The sequence below is a fragment of the Triturus cristatus genome, chromosome 4_1, assembly GCF_964204655.1.
Source record: "Triturus cristatus chromosome 4_1, aTriCri1.1, whole genome shotgun sequence".
NCBI classification, from domain to species: Eukaryota; Metazoa; Chordata; class Amphibia; order Caudata; family Salamandridae; genus Triturus; species Triturus cristatus.
In genome coordinates, this window is record NC_140585.1 from 406,465,937 (window position 1) to 406,487,280 (window position 21,344).

The 21,344-nt window shown below is 45.6% G+C and overlaps 1 protein-coding gene across 2 annotated transcripts in view; it reads left to right on the top strand.

The window, feature by feature from the left end:
• The window catches only part of MYRFL (myelin regulatory factor like), an 872,690-nt gene that overhangs the window by 302,912 nt on the left and 548,434 nt on the right, over positions 1 to 21,344 (top strand). For both annotated transcript variants that reach the window (XM_085652512.1, XM_085652513.1), the window contains exon 5: positions 16,088 to 16,176. In XM_085652512.1, coding sequence (XP_085508638.1) covers positions 16,088 to 16,176 — 89 coding nt within the window. The remainder of the gene's footprint in view (positions 1 to 16,087; positions 16,177 to 21,344) is intronic.

Consider the following 21,344-nt stretch of genomic DNA (forward strand, 5'->3'; position numbering starts at 1 on the left):
ATGTCTCCCAAAGAGCTAGGGACAAGCAGGCTCTTTTCAGCTGTGCTTAGGGGGCGTGGCCAGCAGGGAGAGCGTCCAGGTGCAGGAAATGATGGCAGCACAGGGACTCCTGGGCAATGGAGTCCCTGATCCTCACCTGGCGCTCGCAGCCCTGCTCCCCGAGATTCAGGCAGCTCCCCTGTCAGGAATCAGCAACGATGCGCCCAGGCACACGGGCGAAGCGGGACCCGCGGAGCGGGTTCCGCGAGGTGCAGCCGCAGAACAAACAGCCCAACAGGAAGGACCTCGCAGGACAGAGCTCGCGCTCACAGGTCAGTCAATGTCTCCCAAAGAGCTAGGGACAAGCAGGCTCTTTTCAGCTGTGCTTAGGGGCGTGGCCAGCAGGGAGAGCGTCCAGGTGCAGGAAATGATGGCAGCACAGGGACTCCTGGGCAATGGAGTCCCTGATCCTCACCTGGCGCTCGCAGCCCTGCTCCCCGAGATTCAGGCAGCTCCCCTGTCAGGAATCAGCAACGATGCGCCCAGGCACACGGGCGAAGCGGGACCCGCGGAGCGGGTCTGCAAGGTGCAGCCGCAGAACAAACAGCCCAACAGGAAGGACCTCGCAGGACAGAGCTCGCGCTCACAGGTCAGTCAATGTCTCCCAAAGAGCTAGGGACAAGCAGGCTCTTTTCAGCTGTGCTTAGGGGGCGTGGCCAGCAGGGAGAGCGTCCAGGTGCAGGAAATGATGGCAGCACAGGGACTCCTGGGCAATGGAGTCCCTGATCCTCACCTGGCGCTCGCAGCCCTGCTCCCCGAGATTCAGGCAGCTCCCCTGTCAGGAATCAGCAACGATGCGCCCAGGCATACGGGCGAAGCGGGACCCGCGGAGCGGGTTCCGCGAGGTGCAGCCGCAGAACAAACAGCCCAACAGGAAGGACCTCGCAGGACAGAGCTCGCGCTCACAGGTCAGTCAATGTCGCAGTTATTGTTACGGCATCCAGGGTCCAGGGCCCGGAGCTCTGCAGCAGTGTATCGCTGGATAACATGACAGCCAGGGTTTCTAGCACTAGGTGTGGTCCAGTCACATGATTCAGTGGGGGTTCTGAGATTGCAGTAATGATCAAGCGGGGTCCAGAGAAGTCAAACGGTTAAGAACCACGGTTCTAGGGTGATGATTGGCATCTTGGAATATTGTGTAGACCAATCCTCATATTTAATGGTGTCCGTTGTTAAGCAATTGTGTTAGAATGTTGCAGCAAGGACCTCAGTGCATGATTTAAAGATTTCCTTGCAAAGACTGTTTGTTTTACTAGGAAGTCAATTCGGCTACATAAGATGTTTAGCAGCCCTGACCTATGTTGGAAGGGTTGTGGCATAAAAGGCACTCTGCTGCACACCTGGTTGTCATGCCCTCATAACCAGACCTTGTGGCATGAGAGTCTCATAAAAATACGAGCTATAACAATTATGTCACCTTACCCCAGGACCCACTCCTCATTCTCCTAGGTACTGGAGAGCAGAGATTATATCCTACGAACACCCCAATAGGAAAATTGTTTTCCCACTTATTGCTAGCTGCAATATGTCTTTCTTTTTTCCTACTGTTAGAAGGTGGTTCTGACACTCTGAGCCGCCCGGATTTTTTGCTTTTTGAGCACCTATTTGTTGAGCTTTTACTGTGGGAGAGCCTCATAAGTTTGGACTCACCCACAGTGAACTCATGATGAAAGAGACTGCATGTGGATTTTACTGGTGTCCCCCTAACTTGACTAGGCCGCTGCGCAGCAGCTGGAGTAAGGGGCACCGGGCTGGTTACATGCAGACGCATATGTACATGCGTGTGCACATGTGTACGGGCTGCGAAGGGGAGATTCCTGGCGTGCGCAGCCCAGCAGCAGCTACAAAGTGAATGGTGTGGCAGGACTTATGTGGAATTGGGTGGTGACATGGAATAGGCTTTATACAGTGGGAAGAAACATGCCAGGGAATGTCAGTGTGTTTTACTGTTTTCACTTCATTATTCTCCTATGGGGATGTGGAGCCCATGGGCTAGTTTCACTTGCCTGAGGCCTACAAGTTCCAGACACGCACTAAAGTCCACTGTAACTGGTGTGAGAAGAAGTATTCTGCAGAGTCCAAAGTCATATTTGTACTGCTTTTGGGTCATCCAGAAATGTCATATTTCTCTGAGTCAGCTCATAACCAGGGCCTGGCTGGGGGCTGACCCTGGCAGGCTAGATTAATGACCTTCCATTAAATGGCAGTTAAATGAATGGTTAAAATGAATCTCTTGTTCTGTAATATCACCTTAAACAAATTGTCAGGAAATCATTTGCCAATTGTAAAAACCAACTTTAATTATCAAACATCTATGGACCTTGTTAATTGTATGTATATTATGTGTACTTATTTATATTCAAATATATTATATTGTAATAACTCTGATACCCTAGTCTGACAAATACTTAACCCAAGATCTACAATATTTATATGTATACTTTAGGAACTTACAATCTAGTTATATTGGTGTGACAATGTTGTCAACAAGGAAAAGCATTTACTACTTACTGCATAAATTTACTTGTTCGAGCATTGTTGATAAACTGTTAATCTTCTGAATTAACTTTTGTGTATGCACTCTGAAGCTCTTCTGAGACTGGTCGTTACTATGAAAACAAAAATAAATAACTTTCCATTATATTTTAAGGGCGAGAGAATGTTATAAATTGTAATCCTGGGACAATTATAGTGATCCCGGGACAAATATAGCAATTCCAGTTTGTTTCCCGATCCACCGCAGTGGTGCACTTTTTCTTCTTAAAAGGAAAAAAACGTAGTTTTTCCTTTTGTTAATTGTAGTTCATTCACCACAAACATAAGAACACCTATAGGTTCTTTACAGACTCATTTCTTTATGGTCATGGAGCACTGCGTCATCCGTGTGGAGAGGGCAAGGGTGCCTGCTTGCCACCATTTCAAAGACTTGCCAAAGCCCTCAGCAGGGACGAGGATAAGGTATTTGGATTAAAATAGACAGTGGAACACATGCATTCCTGCTTTACTTCCCTTCCTATTATAGTCAATTTCACATTGCAATGCACTCTATTGCAAGAGGTGCCACACACCCTAGACAGACACTTTTCTGTTTATACAGCCGCACACTGCATCAAACTCTGTGAAGAGAGGATGGTTTAGAGATAGTAAAATCAGGACAAAGATGAACAATCTATTGAGTGCACGTGGCAAAAACAACAGGAAGACATTTGTTAAGTTTCAGGCAGGAGGGCAGTTGATAGTGAACAAGATGATTAAACAATTTGCATAGAAAACAGAAGAAGCAAAAAGTACAAATGGTAGGTTAAACAAGAGGAATGTGTCATAAAAAGATTGCATCCTCCAAGCACACTGTCATTACCTCTTTGTCCCCATCCTCATTTGCTTCATTACACAGGAGTTGTGCCCACCTCCTTTGCCCATGCATTTTCAACACAAATAACTCCAAGCTAAAGAGAACAATCTGCCCTCGTCACATGGGCTGTATTACAGCACATCCTGCTTTGTGTCTGTTTATCAGACAGCCGATCTTGAAATACGGATTATCCCCATACAGCCGGGTGCAGAACAGCGACTGCGAAAACATACCCGATGCTGTCTTCCTTCCAGGTCCATGGGGCTTGGTTGAAGGTTAAAGTAAACTGCCATGTTTGGTTTATGTGGCATTCTTCATTGGTGGCTTTTGGGGAGTGGTGGGTTTGGCAGCATAGTTGCTTGCCATGGGAATTGTCAAGGCATGTGCTTCTTTTGACTGGAAATGTAGCAGTATTTGCAGACATAGGCAAAGTAAACAATTTACCATAGCATAACATAATAACGTACACAAAGCCACATAATACAATTAACAACAAAACAGTAAAAATTAAAAAAACACAAGTTCAGTATAACGCATTAAATCACAATGCAGTAATGCAGCACAAATACACATCAGGTCAAAAATCAATTGAACACACAACCAGCACAACAAATATCCCACAACACGTATACACATACATTCTTGTTCCACCTTGCTACCACCAGAATCCTGTTTGTTGATGCCTTTCATAGAAGGTGTTTGGAGCAGGCACTGCCTTAATCTACCACCAGGGACATGAAATAGCGCCAGTCAAAAATGATTTGTGATCCGACCTAATATCTGCTGGTCAGGACTCAACGTTAATCCAGAAGGGGCAGCCCCTGGGCGCCTTTGCTTTGCTGCTGTTGTAATCCTCTGCTTACAGGAGGGAGCAGCATTGCATTACTGCTGCCAAAATCCACCCTGGAGCTCAGGAAAGGGACAGCTTTATAATCTGATCATGCCTGACCAAATAGATTACATTTCTGGATTTATGATTTGTTTTTATTTGCCATCCGAAGAATGAATTCTTAATGCTGCTAAATCTATTCATTCTATTAAATTTATGGCAAGATTGAGATCTGAAATAACCTGACGCAAGTTTTGCAAAATAACATCTATTGTATATTGTACGGGAAAGATACAATATGCTACGGTAACAGAAAGACTTTTATTTATTTTGTGTTTTTTTTTAAGTGCCATCAGCCCCGATGTACAAAGCTAGAGGGTGCAGCAGGAGGCTGTTGCAGATGTCAGGGGTCATGGGAGCCTTGCACAGCATTACATGTTCTCTGCTTAGCAGGACTGATTAGGTTTTAAGAATAAGCAATCCCCAAAGAGCGATTATCCAAAAACTCTCTATGTATGATTTTTGTATTACTTGTTTCTTCATGACATAATCTCAGGTAAAACCACTAAAACTGCCTTTTATGCCAGACCTAACTATAGGATTCCCAGGTCCCCTGGGATTTCTGATAACTTTGCATTTGTGTAGGATTTCAGTCCAGAGGTAGCTCGTATCACAACCACCCACAACAACGGGAAGTGTCCCAAAGGTCCTGGCTCATGTGAAACAGGGAATAAGTACAGAGTGAGGGAAGTGGTTTTGTGAGCCTTTTTTATGACACCCTGGAAATGTCTGACCAAGGGCTTCTGAAGTCTTCACAGCCTCCAAATCGTGCAATGCAAAAGATGCTATAATCATGATGCTAAACATTAAAGTCATAAACAATTCACGAGAGGTTCGACCTCTGTGCTTATATTGATGAACATTCATTTTTGGAGGTTCTATCAAGTCCATGATAACTCCTGCAGCCCATATGGATAGACTGTCTGCAGCTTGTCGTGCTTTCAATTAGGGTCTTCAGACTTCTCAATGGTGTGTTTATTGAAGTAGGGTAACAGAACCTTAGGGGTCGCCCCTGCAAAGTGCGATAAAGGGGCCTTCCCACCTACATGCAATCTATGTCCCTCACCTATCACCTCCACAAGAACTCTCGGAGCAGCACACCATACAGACACTTGCCGTGGAGCTATTCCCAGATTACACAAATCTTCAGGCTCTGGATTGAGAATAATGTGCTGTCCCTCTTGTGACAAAAAGGCTCATCGGCTGCACACACTAAATGGCATCAACCAGACTGGGTAGTAACTGGGGAGTAGGTCTGTCAGTAATACAAGAAAGAGAAGCATCTTAGACAAATTACAATTGTTCTTATTAGTGTATATAATGCTTATGCTGTCAGAGAGTAAATCCCAAGATCTAAAAAAGATATTTTATTTAAGTGAGGAAATGGCAAAGCTGGAATGCGGACAACTTCATGCAAGAATGAAAATCAAACAGGAGACTTAAGTAGCGCTAACCACCAAAATAAAGACAACTAAGCTCTGATAGGCTCAATACTTTGTTTCAGGATTTGGGGACATAGTAGAGAGAAACCTTGAGGCTTTTTGCTAAGCCATAAACACATGCAGCTCTATTGCTAATTACCATTTCACTCCAGACTCATCCATAGTGGCAAGTACTAAGACACCATCTTGAAAGGAGGAAATTAGACTGCCATCATCCAGAGGCTTGGTGCTGCCTCTTCTTGTAAATCAGGAGTTGTGCACCATCTTAGAGTGAGGATTGTTGTGTTCTACCCCCTCATGTCTGAGAGTAGAGAGAGCACATAACTTCATGTGAGGATTAGAGGAAGTAAACCAACTTTCAGTGGCAGAAAAAATTAAATATCACAAAAATGGAGTGGCAATTCCATCTTTACCTCTGTTTTCCTGGCCAGAGTTCCTTAGGGCAGCCTCATGAACCAGCTCTAGTGCTAAGAACCTGAGAGTCTATATTGACCATCAACTCTCTTTAGGTCCCCATATTAAAGCAGATGTGAAAGTTTTCGTCCAGACTGGCCAGAAATATTCTTCCATTCTTTGGCTTACAAACAAGGCCGCATTTTTAAAGGTTATCATTTTATTTTGTTTGGCCTATGACAATGTCCTTCCTGTGAAGATAACTGCTAGACAGATTTACATGATCCTAGTGGTTCAAGACCAAGCTGTGTGACTGACTCACAGATTGAAGAAACCACATTATGTTGTGCTTCATAGAATTAAAGGTAGTATGCCTGGTCCATACATCTGTTTACTATAAAGGCCATTTGTGCCTTAAAAAGTCTTTCGTAGATACTGCCCCAGAAGATATTTGAGATATTCAACTCCAGTGCGACTATTCTCTCTAAGGTACTGCAACCGTAATTACAGTAGATACTTCTTTGCCATTTGTGTGGTTTCCCTAAGGTACATATTGCCTTCGGATATCTAGGCAACTTGAAAACTTAAAAAAAACAGCCATTTCAAGATAATACATAGCTAAGAATAAGTCACTGCTCTAATGGGTGATGCTATGCTTTGTACAGTGGCCAACTCTCTACATAAATACGCGTTCTCCATAATATAACACCAGAATGGTCATCTACATGTTTAATAGAACTTGCTTACTTTTCTCTTTTGTGTTGCAATCCTCTGCATTTTCCCCTTCTTGTAGCTATTCTACCCAGCTATTTCTTCTCCTACCAACATTCTACCTCATGAGTCCCTCTCTTTTTACTCTGTCTTTCACATTTTCCCTGTCTTGTGGTTCTCCTCTCCCTTTCGCTGTCTTTTATCTCTCCAATCTCCTGTACCCTCTCTTCCATGCTATTGTTTTCACATCTCTCCTCCACCGGGTTGTCTATCTTTTTCCCCTTCCATATTACTCATCTCTGTCTCACCTGTTATCCTCTCTCACCTCTCTCTCTCTCTCTCTCTCTCTCTCTCTCTCTCTCTCTCTTTCTCATCTGTCTCTTTATCATCACTGCTCCAGTTCTCCATCAATTGTTTCTTTATTACATACCTGTCACAATATTACCTATTTCACCATTCACCCCACTCCTGCTCAGCTATCTCTCTCACATGATTATCTCTTTATTCAATTTTTTTTACCTCTTCCCCTTACCTGTCTGTTTATATCATGTCTGTCTCTTTACCGATTCGCTATCTCTACCCACCCTCTCTGCTCTCTTTCTAACCTCTCTCTGTATCACCATGCTCTTTTCTTTCTCCCCGCTCTCTCTGCCTCTCTCTGAACTTTTCTCATCTGCATCTGTTACTTGATTTACCTAACTCTCTCCCCCACTGTTTCTTTGACACCAGTCTGTTTATCATGTATATAACTTCTCCCCTCTTTCTCTCTCTCTCTCTGCTGCCCCATTCTCACTTTTCTTTTGCTTAATAATCTTAGCTTGTTGCTTTCTCACCTCTCTCTCTGACCTGTATGTCTCTTTGTCGGGGAACAACATTTACAACGCAACTTTTACAACGCACTACACTTACAACGCATTTTTTACAACGCAACATCCATTACAACGCATTCCATTACATAGCATGACACTACAACGCATTTTTAAAAACTACCTTTACAACGCATTCCATTACATCGCATACTACCTTTACAACGCATACCATTACAACGCATAATATTACACTACACTATCCAACACTTACCCTACTGTTGCACCCCCTGGAGTTAGAATAGTAATTTTACCCCTATACTATCCAACACTTACCCTACTGTTGCACCCCCTGGAGTTAGAATAGTAATTTTTACCCCTATACTATCCAACACTTACCCTACTGTTGCACCCCCTGGAGTTAGAATAGTAATTTTTACCCCTATACTATCCAACACTTACCCTACTGTTGCACCCCCTGGAGTTAGAATAGTCATTTTTACCCCTATACTATCCAACACTTACCCTACTGTTGCACCCCCTGGAGTTAGAATAGTAATTTTTACCCCTATACTATCCAACACTTTCCCTACTGTTGCACCCCCTGGAGTTAGAATAGTAATTTTTACCCCTATACTATCCAACACTTACCCTACTGTTGCACCCCCTGGAGTTAGAATAGCAATTTTTACCCCTATACTATCCAACACTTTCCCTACTGTTGCACCCCCTGGAGTTAGAATAGTAATTTTTACCCCTATACTATCCAACACTTACCCTACTGTTGCACCCCCTGGAGTTAGAAAAGTAATTTTTACCCCTATACTATCTAATACTTACCTTAAATGCAATTTAATATTATGCGTTGTAATGGTATGCGTAGTAAAGGTAGTATGCGTTGTAATGGAATGCGTTGCAAAGGTAGTTTTTAAAAATGCGTTGTAGTGTCATGCTATGTAATGGAATGCGTTGTAATGGATGTTGCGTTGTAAAAAATGCGTTGTAAGTGCATGCGTTCTAAAAGTGTGCGTTGTAACGACATACATCCCTCTTTCTCATCTCTCTTTTTTGTTACATCTTATGCTTTCTCGTGGCTATTGCTTTCTTAGCTGTCCCTTCATCACCATCCTCATCTGCTGCCCTTTTTAGCTCTCTCAGCTGTCTTTCACCTCTCTTCATCTCTCTCAAATGCCTGTCTCCTCTTTCACTTTTCTCTTTTCATCACCGACTCTGTCTCACTTGCCTGTTTCCCCTCCCAGCCCTTCTCCTTCTCCCATGCCTCCCTAATTCAATCAATCAATCAATCATAGGCATTTGTATAGCGCACTGCTCACCCGGAGGGTCTCAAGGCGCTGGGGGGGGTGGGGGGGGGGGGAACGCTACTGCTCGAACAGCCAGGTCTTGAGTTGCTTCCTGAAGGCGAGATGGTCTTGCGTTGTCCGGAGGTGGATGGGGAGGGAGTTCCATGTCTTGGCTGCCAGGTAGGAGAAGGATCTTCCTCCGGCGGTGGCTCTGCAGATGCGGGGGACGGTGGCGAGAGCGAGGCTGGCGGAGCGGAGCTGGCGGGTGGGCTTGTGGAAGGTCAGGCGGCTGTTGAGGAACTTGGGGCCCAGGTCGTGGAGGGCCTTGTGTGCGTGGGTGAGGAGTCGGAACGTGATTCTTTTGTTGACGGGGAGCCAGTGCAGGTCTCTCAGGTGTCCGGAGATGTGGCTGTGTCGGGGGATGTCCAGGATGAGTCGTGCTGAGGCGTTATGGATCCGTTGGAGTTTCTTCTGGAGTTTGGCGGCGGTGCCAGCGTAGAGGGCGTTCCCGTAGTCCAGCCGACTGGTGACGAGGGCCTCGGTGACCGTCTTCCTGGTCTCGGTGGGGATCCACCGGAAGATCTTTCAAAGCATGCGCAGGGTGTTGAAGCATGAAGACGAGACGGCGTTGACTTGTCTGGTCATCGAGAGGGAGGAGTCCAGGATGAAGCCTAGGTTGCGTGCGTGGTCCGTTGGCTTGGGGGTGGATCCCAGGGCGGGGGGCCACCAGGAGTCGTCCCAGGCAGAGGGTGATGATCCCAGGATGAGGACCTCCGTCTTGTCTGAGTTCAGTTTCAGGCGGCTGTTCTTCATCCATTCGGCGACGTCTTTCATCCCTTCGTGTAGGCTGGCTCTGGCGGCGTCCGGGTCGCTGGTGAGGGAGAGGATCAGCTGGGTGTCATCGGCGTAGGTGATAATCTTGAGGTTGTGTTGACGTGCGATGGTTGCGAGGGGGGTCATGTAGACGTTGAAGAGGGTGGGGCTAAGCGATGACCCTTGTGGAACGCCGCAGATGACTTCGGTGGCCGCTGACCGGAATGGGGGGAGGCGGACTCTCTGGGTTCTTCCGGCGAGGAATGAGGTGATCCACTCCAGGGCCTTCTCCTGGATGCCGGTGTTGTTCAGGCGCTGTACCATGGTGCGGTGGCAGACAGTGTTGAACGCTGCGGAGAGGTCCAGGAGGATGAGGGCCGCAGGGGAACAACCTTTACAACGCAACTTTTACAACGCACTACCATTACAACGCATTTTTTACAACGCATAATCCATTACAACGCATGATATTACAACGCATGACACTACAACGCATTTTTAAAAACTACCTTTACAACGCATTCCATTACAACGCATACTACCATTACAACGCATACCATTACAACGCATAATATTACACTATACTATCCAACACTTACCCTACTGATGCACCCCCTGGAGTTAGAATAGTAATTTTTACCCCTATACTATCCAACACTTACCCTACTGATGCACCCCCTGGAGTTAGAATAGTAATTTTTACCCCTATACTATCCAACACTTACCCTACTGATGCACCCCCTGGAGTTAGAATAGTAATTTTTACCCCTATACTATCCAACACTTATCCTACTGATGCACCCCCTGGAGTTAGAATAGTAATTTTTACCCCTATACTATCCAACACTTACCCTACTGATGCACCCCCTGGAGTTAGAATAGTAATTTTTACCCCTATACTATCCAACACTTACCCTACTGATGCACCCCCTGGAGTTAGAATAGTAATTTTTACCCCTATACTATCCAACACTTACCCTACTGATGCACCCCCTGGAGTTAGAATAGTAATTTTTACCCCTATACTATCCAACACTTTCCCTACTGATGCACCCCCTGGAGTTAGAATAGTAATTTTTACCCCTATACTATCCAACACTTACCCTACTGATGCACCCCCTGGAGTTAGAATAGTAATTTTTACCCCTATACTATCCAACACTTTCCCTACTGTTGCACCCCCTGGAGTTAGAATAGTAATTTTTACCCCTACACTATCCAACACTTACCCTACTGTTGCACCCCCTGGAGTTAGAATAGTAATTTTTACCCCTACACTATCCAACACTTACCCTACTGTTGCACCCCCTGGAGTTAGAATAGTAATTTTTACCCCTACACTATCAAACACTTACCCTACTGTTGCACCCCCTGGAGTTAGAATAGTAATTTTTACCCCTATACTATCTAATACTTACCTTAAATGTAATTTAATATTATGCGTTGTAATGGTATGCGTTGTAAAGGTAGTATGCGTTGTAATGGTAGTGCGTTGTAAAGGTATTTTTTTAAAATGCGTTGTAGTGTCATGCGTTGTAATGTCATGCGTTGTAATGGATTATGCGTTGTAAAAAATGCGTTGTAAGTGCATGCGTTGTAATAGTGTGCGTTGTAACGTCAAACATCCAGGGCCGCAGTTTCCCTGTTGTCCATTAGGGATCTGATGTCGTCTGTGGCTGCGATGAGGGCGGTCTCCGTGCTGTGGTTGGCTCGGAAGCCGGATTGCGAGTGGTCAAGGGATCCGTTGGTCTCGAGGAAGGCGGCTAGCTGTCTGTTGACGGTCTTCTCGATGACTTTGGCAGGAAACGGGAGGAGCGAGATGGGGCGGTAGTTCTTCTTTTTGGTGCCTCTTTCCCACCAGCCTCTATGTCTTTATCACCTCTCTCACACAAATGTCTCCTTCTATATCTCTCAGCTGTGTTTAAATTATCTCTCTCTTCTAGTTCTATCACTTCTCTTCCCTTCTATCTATAGCTGTCCCTCACCTGTCTGCCTACTTCTCTCACATCTGCCTCCTCCATACTGTCATCCTTAGTTGTTCTTTATAACTTTGCTATCTCTTTACCAACCCCATCTCACTCTCTGTCTCTCACTCTCAGCTATTTCTTTTTCTCCTCTCAGTCTCCTTTTTACCACTTTCACTGGCTTCCCCTTCTATCTCTCTCTGTGGTGTTTCACACACCTGTCTCTTCTCTGCCTCTCTACACCGTTCCTTTCTCACTTGCCTGCTTCTTTATCACCTTTATTCTCAGTCTCTGGCAGCTATCTCTTGCCTTTTTTTCTGTCTCATATCGGTCTCCTCTCTCATCTGTCTTTTTCTCACGTTTCCCACATATCTTCACTTTTCTCTCTAACTTGTTCTTTATCACCTCAATTCTCACACTTCTCTCCTGCCTCTTTCTCCCTCTCACCTATGCCACATAAGTGTCCGCTTTTCTCATTTGCCTTTTTCACTGCCTTCAAGAAACTTGGAGGCGCCTTTCCGTTGGGAGCCTTCTCCACCAGCAACAATAATTTATTTTGCAAGTTTGTTATGAGTGTTCCACTGTGCTGGGATATCCCACATGGTACAGCAGTCTTCATTCAGGGAGCAGCTCCTGTGTTTTGTCCTGCAGCCTTTGCAAAACTTCTTCAAAAGTGGATGAGGGCCCCCCTACAGAGTGAGGGTACCTGCCCTCCACCCACACCGTGGGGGCCGCGGACCCGTATTACGTCCCTGGTTCATTGATTTCCTGATTGAGTCAATCCATCGTGTTGATAGTCCTCATCTTCCTTCAACTTTTGTGAGCACTACAGACCTCCCATGGTCTGCTGTACTTCGACTAAAGGTTCTGGCCTGAAATGATCAAGGAAAAGTGTGTTTGTTTTAATGGCTGCCCATGATATTATTGAATGTCTCATTCACTACCACAATCCAGAAACATCTATGTTCTTACTGTCCTGTTTCTTCACTGCCCAACATTCATACCCATGCAGTGCCGTTACCATCGCTTGCACATTTCTGAATCTAGCTCTTGTAGTGCATCAGTGCATTATAAAATCGTATACAAATCTTTCATCGCAGATCTGTCACTATAGCTTCACAGCTGGAACCTTTATTATTGATGGTTGATCCCAGAAGACAGATGCTGTCCAACACTTCTAAGGGCATGATTAAGAGCTAAGTAGTTATTTATTGCCCCTGATAAATAACAATACCACGGGGTATGTTATTTTTCAGGTGCGATAAATAACACCTATTATGAGTTCATGGGGAATAAATTGTGGACTTTGGTGTTTAAGACACCAAAATCTGCATGAAACGGGAAATACCATATGTTTTACCCTGTTAAATTGCGGCAGGTCTGACCTGCCAAAATTTAGTGAAGGATTAGTTATTTAACGCATCCGATAATTATTGTATGCGTTTAAATACCTTCAGGAGTTTACGCATGGGTCGGAATATTGCAAGGATCTCGTAATCAGGCTCTTAGTTTTTACCATCAACTTTAAAGTTGGTTGCTGCACCGGTTATCATCACTTATGCTGTCTCTATATGCTCTTTGACTTTCATTATAAAGTTCTCTGGTCTTCTTGACTTTCGGAGATGAGAGAAGTGTCATCAGAATGCTTATGGCTGTTGATATTTCTTATGCAAATTTTGAATCCACTCTCCTCGTTCAGACTCGTTTCTCCCATTGTGTATTGTGTAACCCTGGGCGTAGTTCGCGAAGTAGCACTTCGCGAAGCTACGCAAAGTGCAGTTCGCACTACGCGAGCTACGCGTAGCGCTTCGCAAACTGCGTAGTACCATGTTCGCACTGTGCCAGATGTCGTTTTCAATGATTGCACAGTGCGGACAAGCAACCGGTACTGTGCAATCATTGAAAATGGCATCTTGCACAGTGCGAGCTGTAGTTTTCTGCTGCTCGAGTAGATTTTTACTCGAGCGGCAGCGTTCTGAACGCGAACTGGTAGTTTCTCATCGCGAGCGGTCGCGAGCATACGCGACCACTCGCAATGAGAAACCAGACCTCCTCGCGTTGGGAATCTCGCCGTGAGGTTTATTTTCCATGCTCGCGATCGCCAACTTGATGTTGCTGATCGCGAACAAGGAAAAAGTCTCGCCGGGATGTCATTTTGCTTGCTCGCGGTCGCCAACTTGACGTTGAGGACCGCGAGCAAAGCAAAAAATGACCGCAGCACTACGCAACACTACGCTACGCGTGTTCGCACTGTGCTACGTGCAATTCGCGTAGTGCGAAGTAGCGCGAACTTCGCAAACTACGCGAGCGTAGCGTAGTGCTTTGCCCAGGCTTAGTATTGTGCATACAAGTCCAACAAGGAGGGTGAAAGAAGTAGCATTCTTTAACTCCTTTACCAATTTCAGACCAGTCTCACTGTGGTCTGTCTTGACTATGGCTTTGTTGTCCAGTGTATACGTTCTGCATGAGAACTATGAATGATGTGGCCTGTCAGATATATCTCAGTAGAGCATTCCAGATCCGCGGAGCATTTCCAGACTATGATTATGTCAGAATGGAAGACTTTTGGAGTCTGGCGGTGTAGAGCTGGAGGTGAGTTTGACGTCTTAACGTAGTTCTGCGTTTCGCAGAGGCTAGCGTTTTGAGATGAGCATTCAGGTTTGCTCAAATGCATCTCTGTGCATGCGATGTTTTTAAAGTAGAGCAACTCTACAAGGAATGGCTTTGTTAGTGAGGACAGGACTTGTGTGATCCACTGAGATCTGTTTGCATTAGAGACCGTATGGACTGCCAACTGGAGAACTGCTTTGACAGGAACTAGAAAGCCTTTAGGCAGCATGGTCAGCAGCGCATTTCCTTAGTCTATACGTAAAATAGGGCTTGCATGGCCAACTTAAAGGTTTGTTATGGGAGGATTTGAAATGCAGAACTTGATTGATAGGGAGACAGAAGAAATGTGGCCTAAATCAAATAAAATGATTAAGTGTAATCTTAGAAAGGGCTCCGGGTGCATGTTGTGGCAGGAAACCCTGTGTATTCCCTCCAGATGGTACAGAGCACAAAGAGCTGTTAAGTACGAACACATTGGAGATAAGACCCTCTTTTGTGGGCAGCGTTCATTCTTCATCTTGGAACTGCCATCATTACAAAATAATACTTTTATGACCAGCTAAAGGTATGAACAGGCACACAGCTAGTGAATGGTAAGCATTTGCCATCCACATATGTTCCAATGTTTTTAATCAATATTGCAGAAATCTACGTCGAGGGCAATATGCATCTCTTTGGGTGCAGCTACTGCACTTTAAAAACGATAGCATTTTAACATCATCCATGTTCTGTGCAGGAGGAGGGGTCAAGATAAGCTATCCTCTTTAGATTATAGGATGGGGAGACAAACAGAAGGACTACCTAACTTAAACTAAAGTATGGCAGATCAGGCCAGGATCCCACTGTGCTCCCTTTGCACAGTGCATCCATGAGCGTCAGGAACATTGAGTTTTTCTTCTTTACAAATAAATCCTAATTTGAAAGTTTGTTTCTGAAAAAGAAAAACGAAATGCCAAGCAGGCTGAACAAAACACTGCAGTTCACTCCACTTAAGCTGTACTTTTGACAAGGAGGTGCCCCACAGGCGGAATTTCTAATTATGGTAGGGAGTCCTCCTCCAGAGAAACGGAGGCCAGGGTCTCCACTGACCAGACGAGCTGGTGCGCTTCCATCCATGGTCTAAATGATCCCCCAAGTCAGAATGCAACACTGCTCCCTGGGTTTAACCCACCCTTTCCTACTGATTGTGCTAGTCAGTTGCATCCATTTTGGCTGAGGTTCTCTTTTCTCGCACTTTTTTCCACCTTTTCTCCTTGGCATGATTGAGTTCCCTTGGTGTCTGGGCTGATGGTTGTTCCCCTTGACTGTCACTGGCATGGTTATGCGCGTTTTCTTCTCTTTCTTTCTCCACAGACATTTTAGGTGGTTTTGTTGATTTCTAATAACGTGATAAAAGATATGGAGCAAAAAAAACCACAAGAATCGCGTTTTTAGTCCATTCTCTTGTCATTCAAGTGATTATAACGTTTATAGGCCTTGTACTTGCGGGCAGTCTGGTCAAATTTTGTCATACAAATTTCCTATTTTATGTCGAATTACTACTCTTTTAGTGAAATATTAAGGCGCATAACTTTGTTAAAAACAGGCCCTTATACATTACATTGCCCCTGCAGTGTTATTAGCAACACAAATAATTTGACTTGCATGACAAAACATAAACTGGGGCCACAATGAGGGCCTCTCTGAGCCATGTATATAGACCAGCCTGATTTATGAGCAGGTGTTGTGCATATTTGCGAGTTACATATTCAACTTTGCTTTTTGTAGCCCTCTGTCAACACCAGCAAAAAAGAGGAAGCGTTCCGACTTGGAAGACCCACCTGATTGGCAACTGTGGGCCAACAGCTCCAGAGGAGGTAAGCAAGCTGAGATGGAACATTTGCCAAGTGTTATTATGCACATTTAAAAAAGAATTGATTACCTCATATGGTAAACGTTCCCTTTTCTGTCATTTCATCCTCTTGTGTACGCTAGTTTAATCAGTGCTCTGAAATGGCTAGGCCATACCCGTTTTAAGTCTGATTGTATCTGATCTGATAGTGCAATCCTTAATCATCCATGAGCAGACCACTCAGTTGTAGTAAACGCCAATCTTTTCTCCCCCCATGTTTGATAATTTCACCTTGAGACGTATTTATCCCTCCTAAATCATCTTCCACAATCATTCTTCCAATATGATTTGTTAGACCCGTCAGCCTTAGGGTGGTCTACCCCCCCAAATTTTGCCTTCCTCCTCCATTTGCTAAAGTGCATTTGCCCACTCCTTAAAACTTGGTAACATTAGCCTATCTCCTATTGGCATATTTAATTTACTTATAAGACCCTAGTAAAGTGGTACTACATGTACCCAGGGCCTGTAAATTAAATGCCCGCAGGACTTATTGTACCCGCCTCTTAAGTAGCACTTTAAACATGTCTCAAGCATGCCATTGCAACCGGTGTGTGCAGTTTTTAAACTGTCATGTCGAACTGGCAAAATAAACCTTTTGACAGTCCCTAAAACTTCCTTTTTAGTATGCACAAGTCACCCTTAGAGTAGGCCCTGGACAGCCCAGCGGGCAGGCTTCAGTGTATTTAAATTGCAGGACATATAATTTTAGATTTTATATGTCTTGGTAGTTAAAAACTCTCAAATTCGTTTTTCACTACTGCAATGGCTAGCTGACCAATAGGATAACATTTGAGTTACAGTATTACATTTAATAAGCTGTAATTTCAAAATGGGAGCCAGGTACCAGTTCATGCGTGGTGTCTTTGGAATTGTAATCAAAAATCCTAACTTATGGTAAAGTCGGATTTGAAATGACAATTCTGAAAATGCCACTTATAGAAGGTTAGCATTATCCTACCTCAGCCATTTAATACCTGTAGCATGTACAATAAAGAGTTTAGGTGTACCTGGATGGGCCATCACTGGCAGGATGAGAGGGTGGAGCTGAGCACAGCCCTACTTACACTTGAATAGATGGTGTCCCTGTGGAGAAGGCTGTTTACCCCCTGTAGTTAGTCTGCAGTCAGGACAGGTAAGGCAGAATGCCTGGGGACTTCATAGGAGAACCTCTAGAAGCTTCTCCCCTCCACTTCAAAGGCACAACTGGGTATACATATTGGGACCTCAGACACCATTTCTGGGCCTGTGGATACTCTGCCAGAAAGAAGAACTGATGTGCTGCTGAAAGAACTGTCACACTTCTGGAGGACTGCTGCCCTGCTGCCACCTGCCCTTTTGCCTGGGTGAGAAGGACTGGACCGGCATCTGTTGAACCCGGGACCCCAAAGTGACTCCAAGGTCCAGTTGGCTGGTCACCTGACTAAGCCTCAGGGACAGATGCTCCAACAAACTTGAACCCAACATCTGGACTCTTCCATCTCTGAGTCTACCGTGCCAAGTTGTGCCACCCCAGTCCTGGCCCCTTAGAAGTGGACCTACAGTGCTCTGCCAGTCTCTGTGGATCCAGCAAAACTGCTGCATCTCATCTGCCGCACGGCGCAACCCCGTGCAGAATTTCCACATCATCACTGCTGCGTTATGCATGCATATTAGGCTTATATAAGCGCACAAAAGCAAACAAAGCACAGGCGCGCTTTTGGGACATGGGCCTCATAACGGCCAAACGCTTGCTCACCAAACATTGGAAGGCAGCGATCCCCCCGCACATCAAACATTGGAAGGCCTACTTCGTTAACTGGGCGCAGGCGGAGAGTGCGGTACTACTCCGTGAGGAAACTGCAGGGCTCCGGAAGTTCCCCATCGCCCGGCTTTGGGACGACCTCCTCACAGCCTTTCAGGTGGCCTGCCGGGACCAAGGGATAACCTGAGTCTTTGGAGGACGTCGCAGCCTTGCTGGCTGGGTGGCGACGTCCCTGAGATCAAGACAGAGTTGGCTCCCGGCCCCCTCTGCTTGCCCCCTAGCGCCTCTCATTTTTTGCCCTACGGGAGACTACTGCCGGGCATCATTTGCGGTGCGACAATGGCGCGCGCGCGGGGATTGCTGCTGCCGCAGCCTGAAGCAGCGCGCACAGTACCCGGATACGGGCTCAAATGGGAAGATATGATAAGATCACTCCACCCTACTCAGAAGCTCCCTCCTAGGCACAGAGGAACGCCTTATCCATACGGGAAAAAGACCGCGGACACAGGCGCTGCGGGCTCTCGGCCTTTCTGACAGCCTCCTCTCTCCCCCCCTCCCCCCCCCTCCGACCTGCTGCTTAGTGCGCCTCTCATGTGGCCCAGCTGTGCCCCACTTGGCAGCTGCTGTCCTCTCCTACTCTAACGCAGAATGATCTCCTCCCACCCCCTCCCCCCCTTACCCTGGACCCCACCCGAGTTTATGACCCTAATCCTGATCCCTCCCATCGCACCACACACACAGGGAGCAGTTTGGTTGTTGGTTATGCTCCCTGACCGCATCCCTATCCAACCACAGAAAACAATTGCTGGGAGTGCTATCCGGCGCCCCCGAGGAGCTGCCCTACCTAACGTGCCCTGAATAATACTGATGAGGCAGCAATGGCGCGCACTACGCGCGGGTGGCGGTCACGCCCGGAAAACGCGGAACGATCCCACTCGAAGCGCGCAACGTTGCATACCAGACACACTCAGGCACTCGGCGGCTTGGGGAGCACGCCGCTAGGGGGACGATGGCGCGCCACGCACCGCGCATATAGAGCTGAACTGCGAAGCTGCACACTGGGCTCGTTGGGTATCAACGCTGACATATATGTCTTTGTGAGCTATACTGTAACCTCCTTGTCGCGCTCCAGCCTGCACCATGAACAGGACACCAGTGCTCCGCTGCCTGGAGACCTTGGCATTTGGGGGTAAACTCGGTGCCTTATGCGACTCCCCCTGCGGGCCTGGGTGACAACCGAAGGCGCCGCAATGTGGGCTGGAACACAGCGCCATCTTTTATTGCAGGTAATGCGCTTTAGATGCACCACGACAAAACACAGAAAAGCACCATAGACCCACTTTTAACCAATGTACGCACCTGATTCCTATACAAATGTCCACCTGTATATCGCCGCCGGACCTCCGGGTTGCCGGCTGAATGGCTGTGTCTCACCATCTGGACATGTGTGTTTTGTTTCGCTGATCCGACACTTTGGTTAGTGAACGTACATTGTAAAATGATGCAACTGCGGTTAATAAAGGTTTAAAAAAAATCAAAAAAAATCACTGCTGCGTTGATTGGACCTGTTGCAAGGACCCACATCTCCTCCGCAGTCTCATCAGAACCACCACTGCGTGAAACATCCGCGGTGCAGGCCCTTGCATCGCTCGTCAGGGACAGCTTCGACGCCGGACTCTGCATCGCAGCCTCGCAGCTTCTCGTAACCAACGCATTGCCCCTTCAGTTCCTCAATGCTGGACTTTGCATTGCAAACTGTTGTCGATGGGATCCTTGATGACGATGCTGGACCTCGCATTGCAGCCTCGTCACATCTTGGAGCCGAATGCATCGCTTCGGCTGCATGACGCATCTTTGAAGCGGAATGTCACAATGCTCTGCAAACCAAGATTGAAGGTTTTGTTCAACAGGCGCAACTGGGTACCTGTAGCCATTCCGCCCTCCATCGCGTTGGGCCTGCACTTGTGACTTTGACCCGGTCCAGTGCCACCAGATATCTACAGTTGGTGCTTGTGTCTTTTGTGAGCTATTTGTATTAAAACCTTTAACCCTACATATCTCTGGATTTTTTTTGTTTTGGTATTGTGTTATTTGTTTAAAAAAAAGCTAGATGTTTTTAAGTCTGTTGTGGGCTCCTTTTGTGGTGTGTTTTCAGTGGGCTACTGTTTGAAGTGTTGCACAAATACTTTACACATTGATTCTAAGTTAAGCCTGGCTGCTCTGTGCCAAGTTATCCAAGGGTTGAGCATAAGTTAATTTAGGATTGCTTGTAACTTCACCCGGAGAAGAATTATGGTTGTTTCTTGAGAAGGATTGCACCCCGTCAACTAGTAACTCAATTTCTTACATGATTACAAAATGATAATTAGCCAGAACACCAAATACATGGGTCTGTTTTTAATAAATTATATTGATCACCATTAGAACCACCTAGCTCTTAAAACTCAATAATTCTTTTGTGAATAGCATATTGGACAAAATCACTTCTTAGTGTTAATTAAATAGAAGTTCCTTCATTTTTGTTAGAGATTGATCAATGTTTGGAAGTACTGTACACTTTCCAGTAGAAATATCTATTTTATTAGTATAAAATACAGTACCTCATTTTGAACCTGTCTTAATTAAACACAACAAACCACTAGGCCGTAATTACAAATTGGGAGATATAAATTACACCAGATTAAGGTGTTCATCACGTATGGTAAATGCTTGTCAAGATTTGGAAATGCTCCCTGTCAAGACTGATGACAATCGGTTCCACTCCCCAGAATGTGGTTCTGCCAGTCTTTCAAAATAGTATTATTACAGTCTGGTGTTCTCATTGAGGCTAGGTGCGCACTAAGTGAATACAACATGAATATAATTAGCACCATTACTAGATACCAATAAGTGTACAGCAATGTAGATAGTACGAAAGGTTTTCCTCACCAACTTCAGAATGGCCTACCGCTGTGAACCTAAGCCAACAACCAACACAAATGGAAGCCGATGCAACAGTTGTCACTAGCCAGGTCAACCCAACTCCTGGAATCAAAGTTAATTGCAGCAAGATAAAACTAACGCAAACAGGGGTTTGCGTTGGTTTTGGCAGTTAGTACCTCAGACTTCAACGGGCTGCCATTAAGGCTTTTAGAGGACCCTTGAGAGGGGTGGGTCCTTGCCTGCTTTATGTTACCAGGTTACATCAGAGTTTTTCTCACTCTTATCCTAGGGTGAGGAACATGGTTCGTAATTGGGATTTGTAATTGGTTTTGTCCGCTCTTCAAGATATACTTTTGAACATTTTGATTGGGTTCTCCTTACTTTTTAACATAGACATGTGTTTGCTAATGGCCATAACTTCTCCCAAGAGGTTTGGAGAATTGGGGTTCCTTTCTTGTAGATCTTCTTTT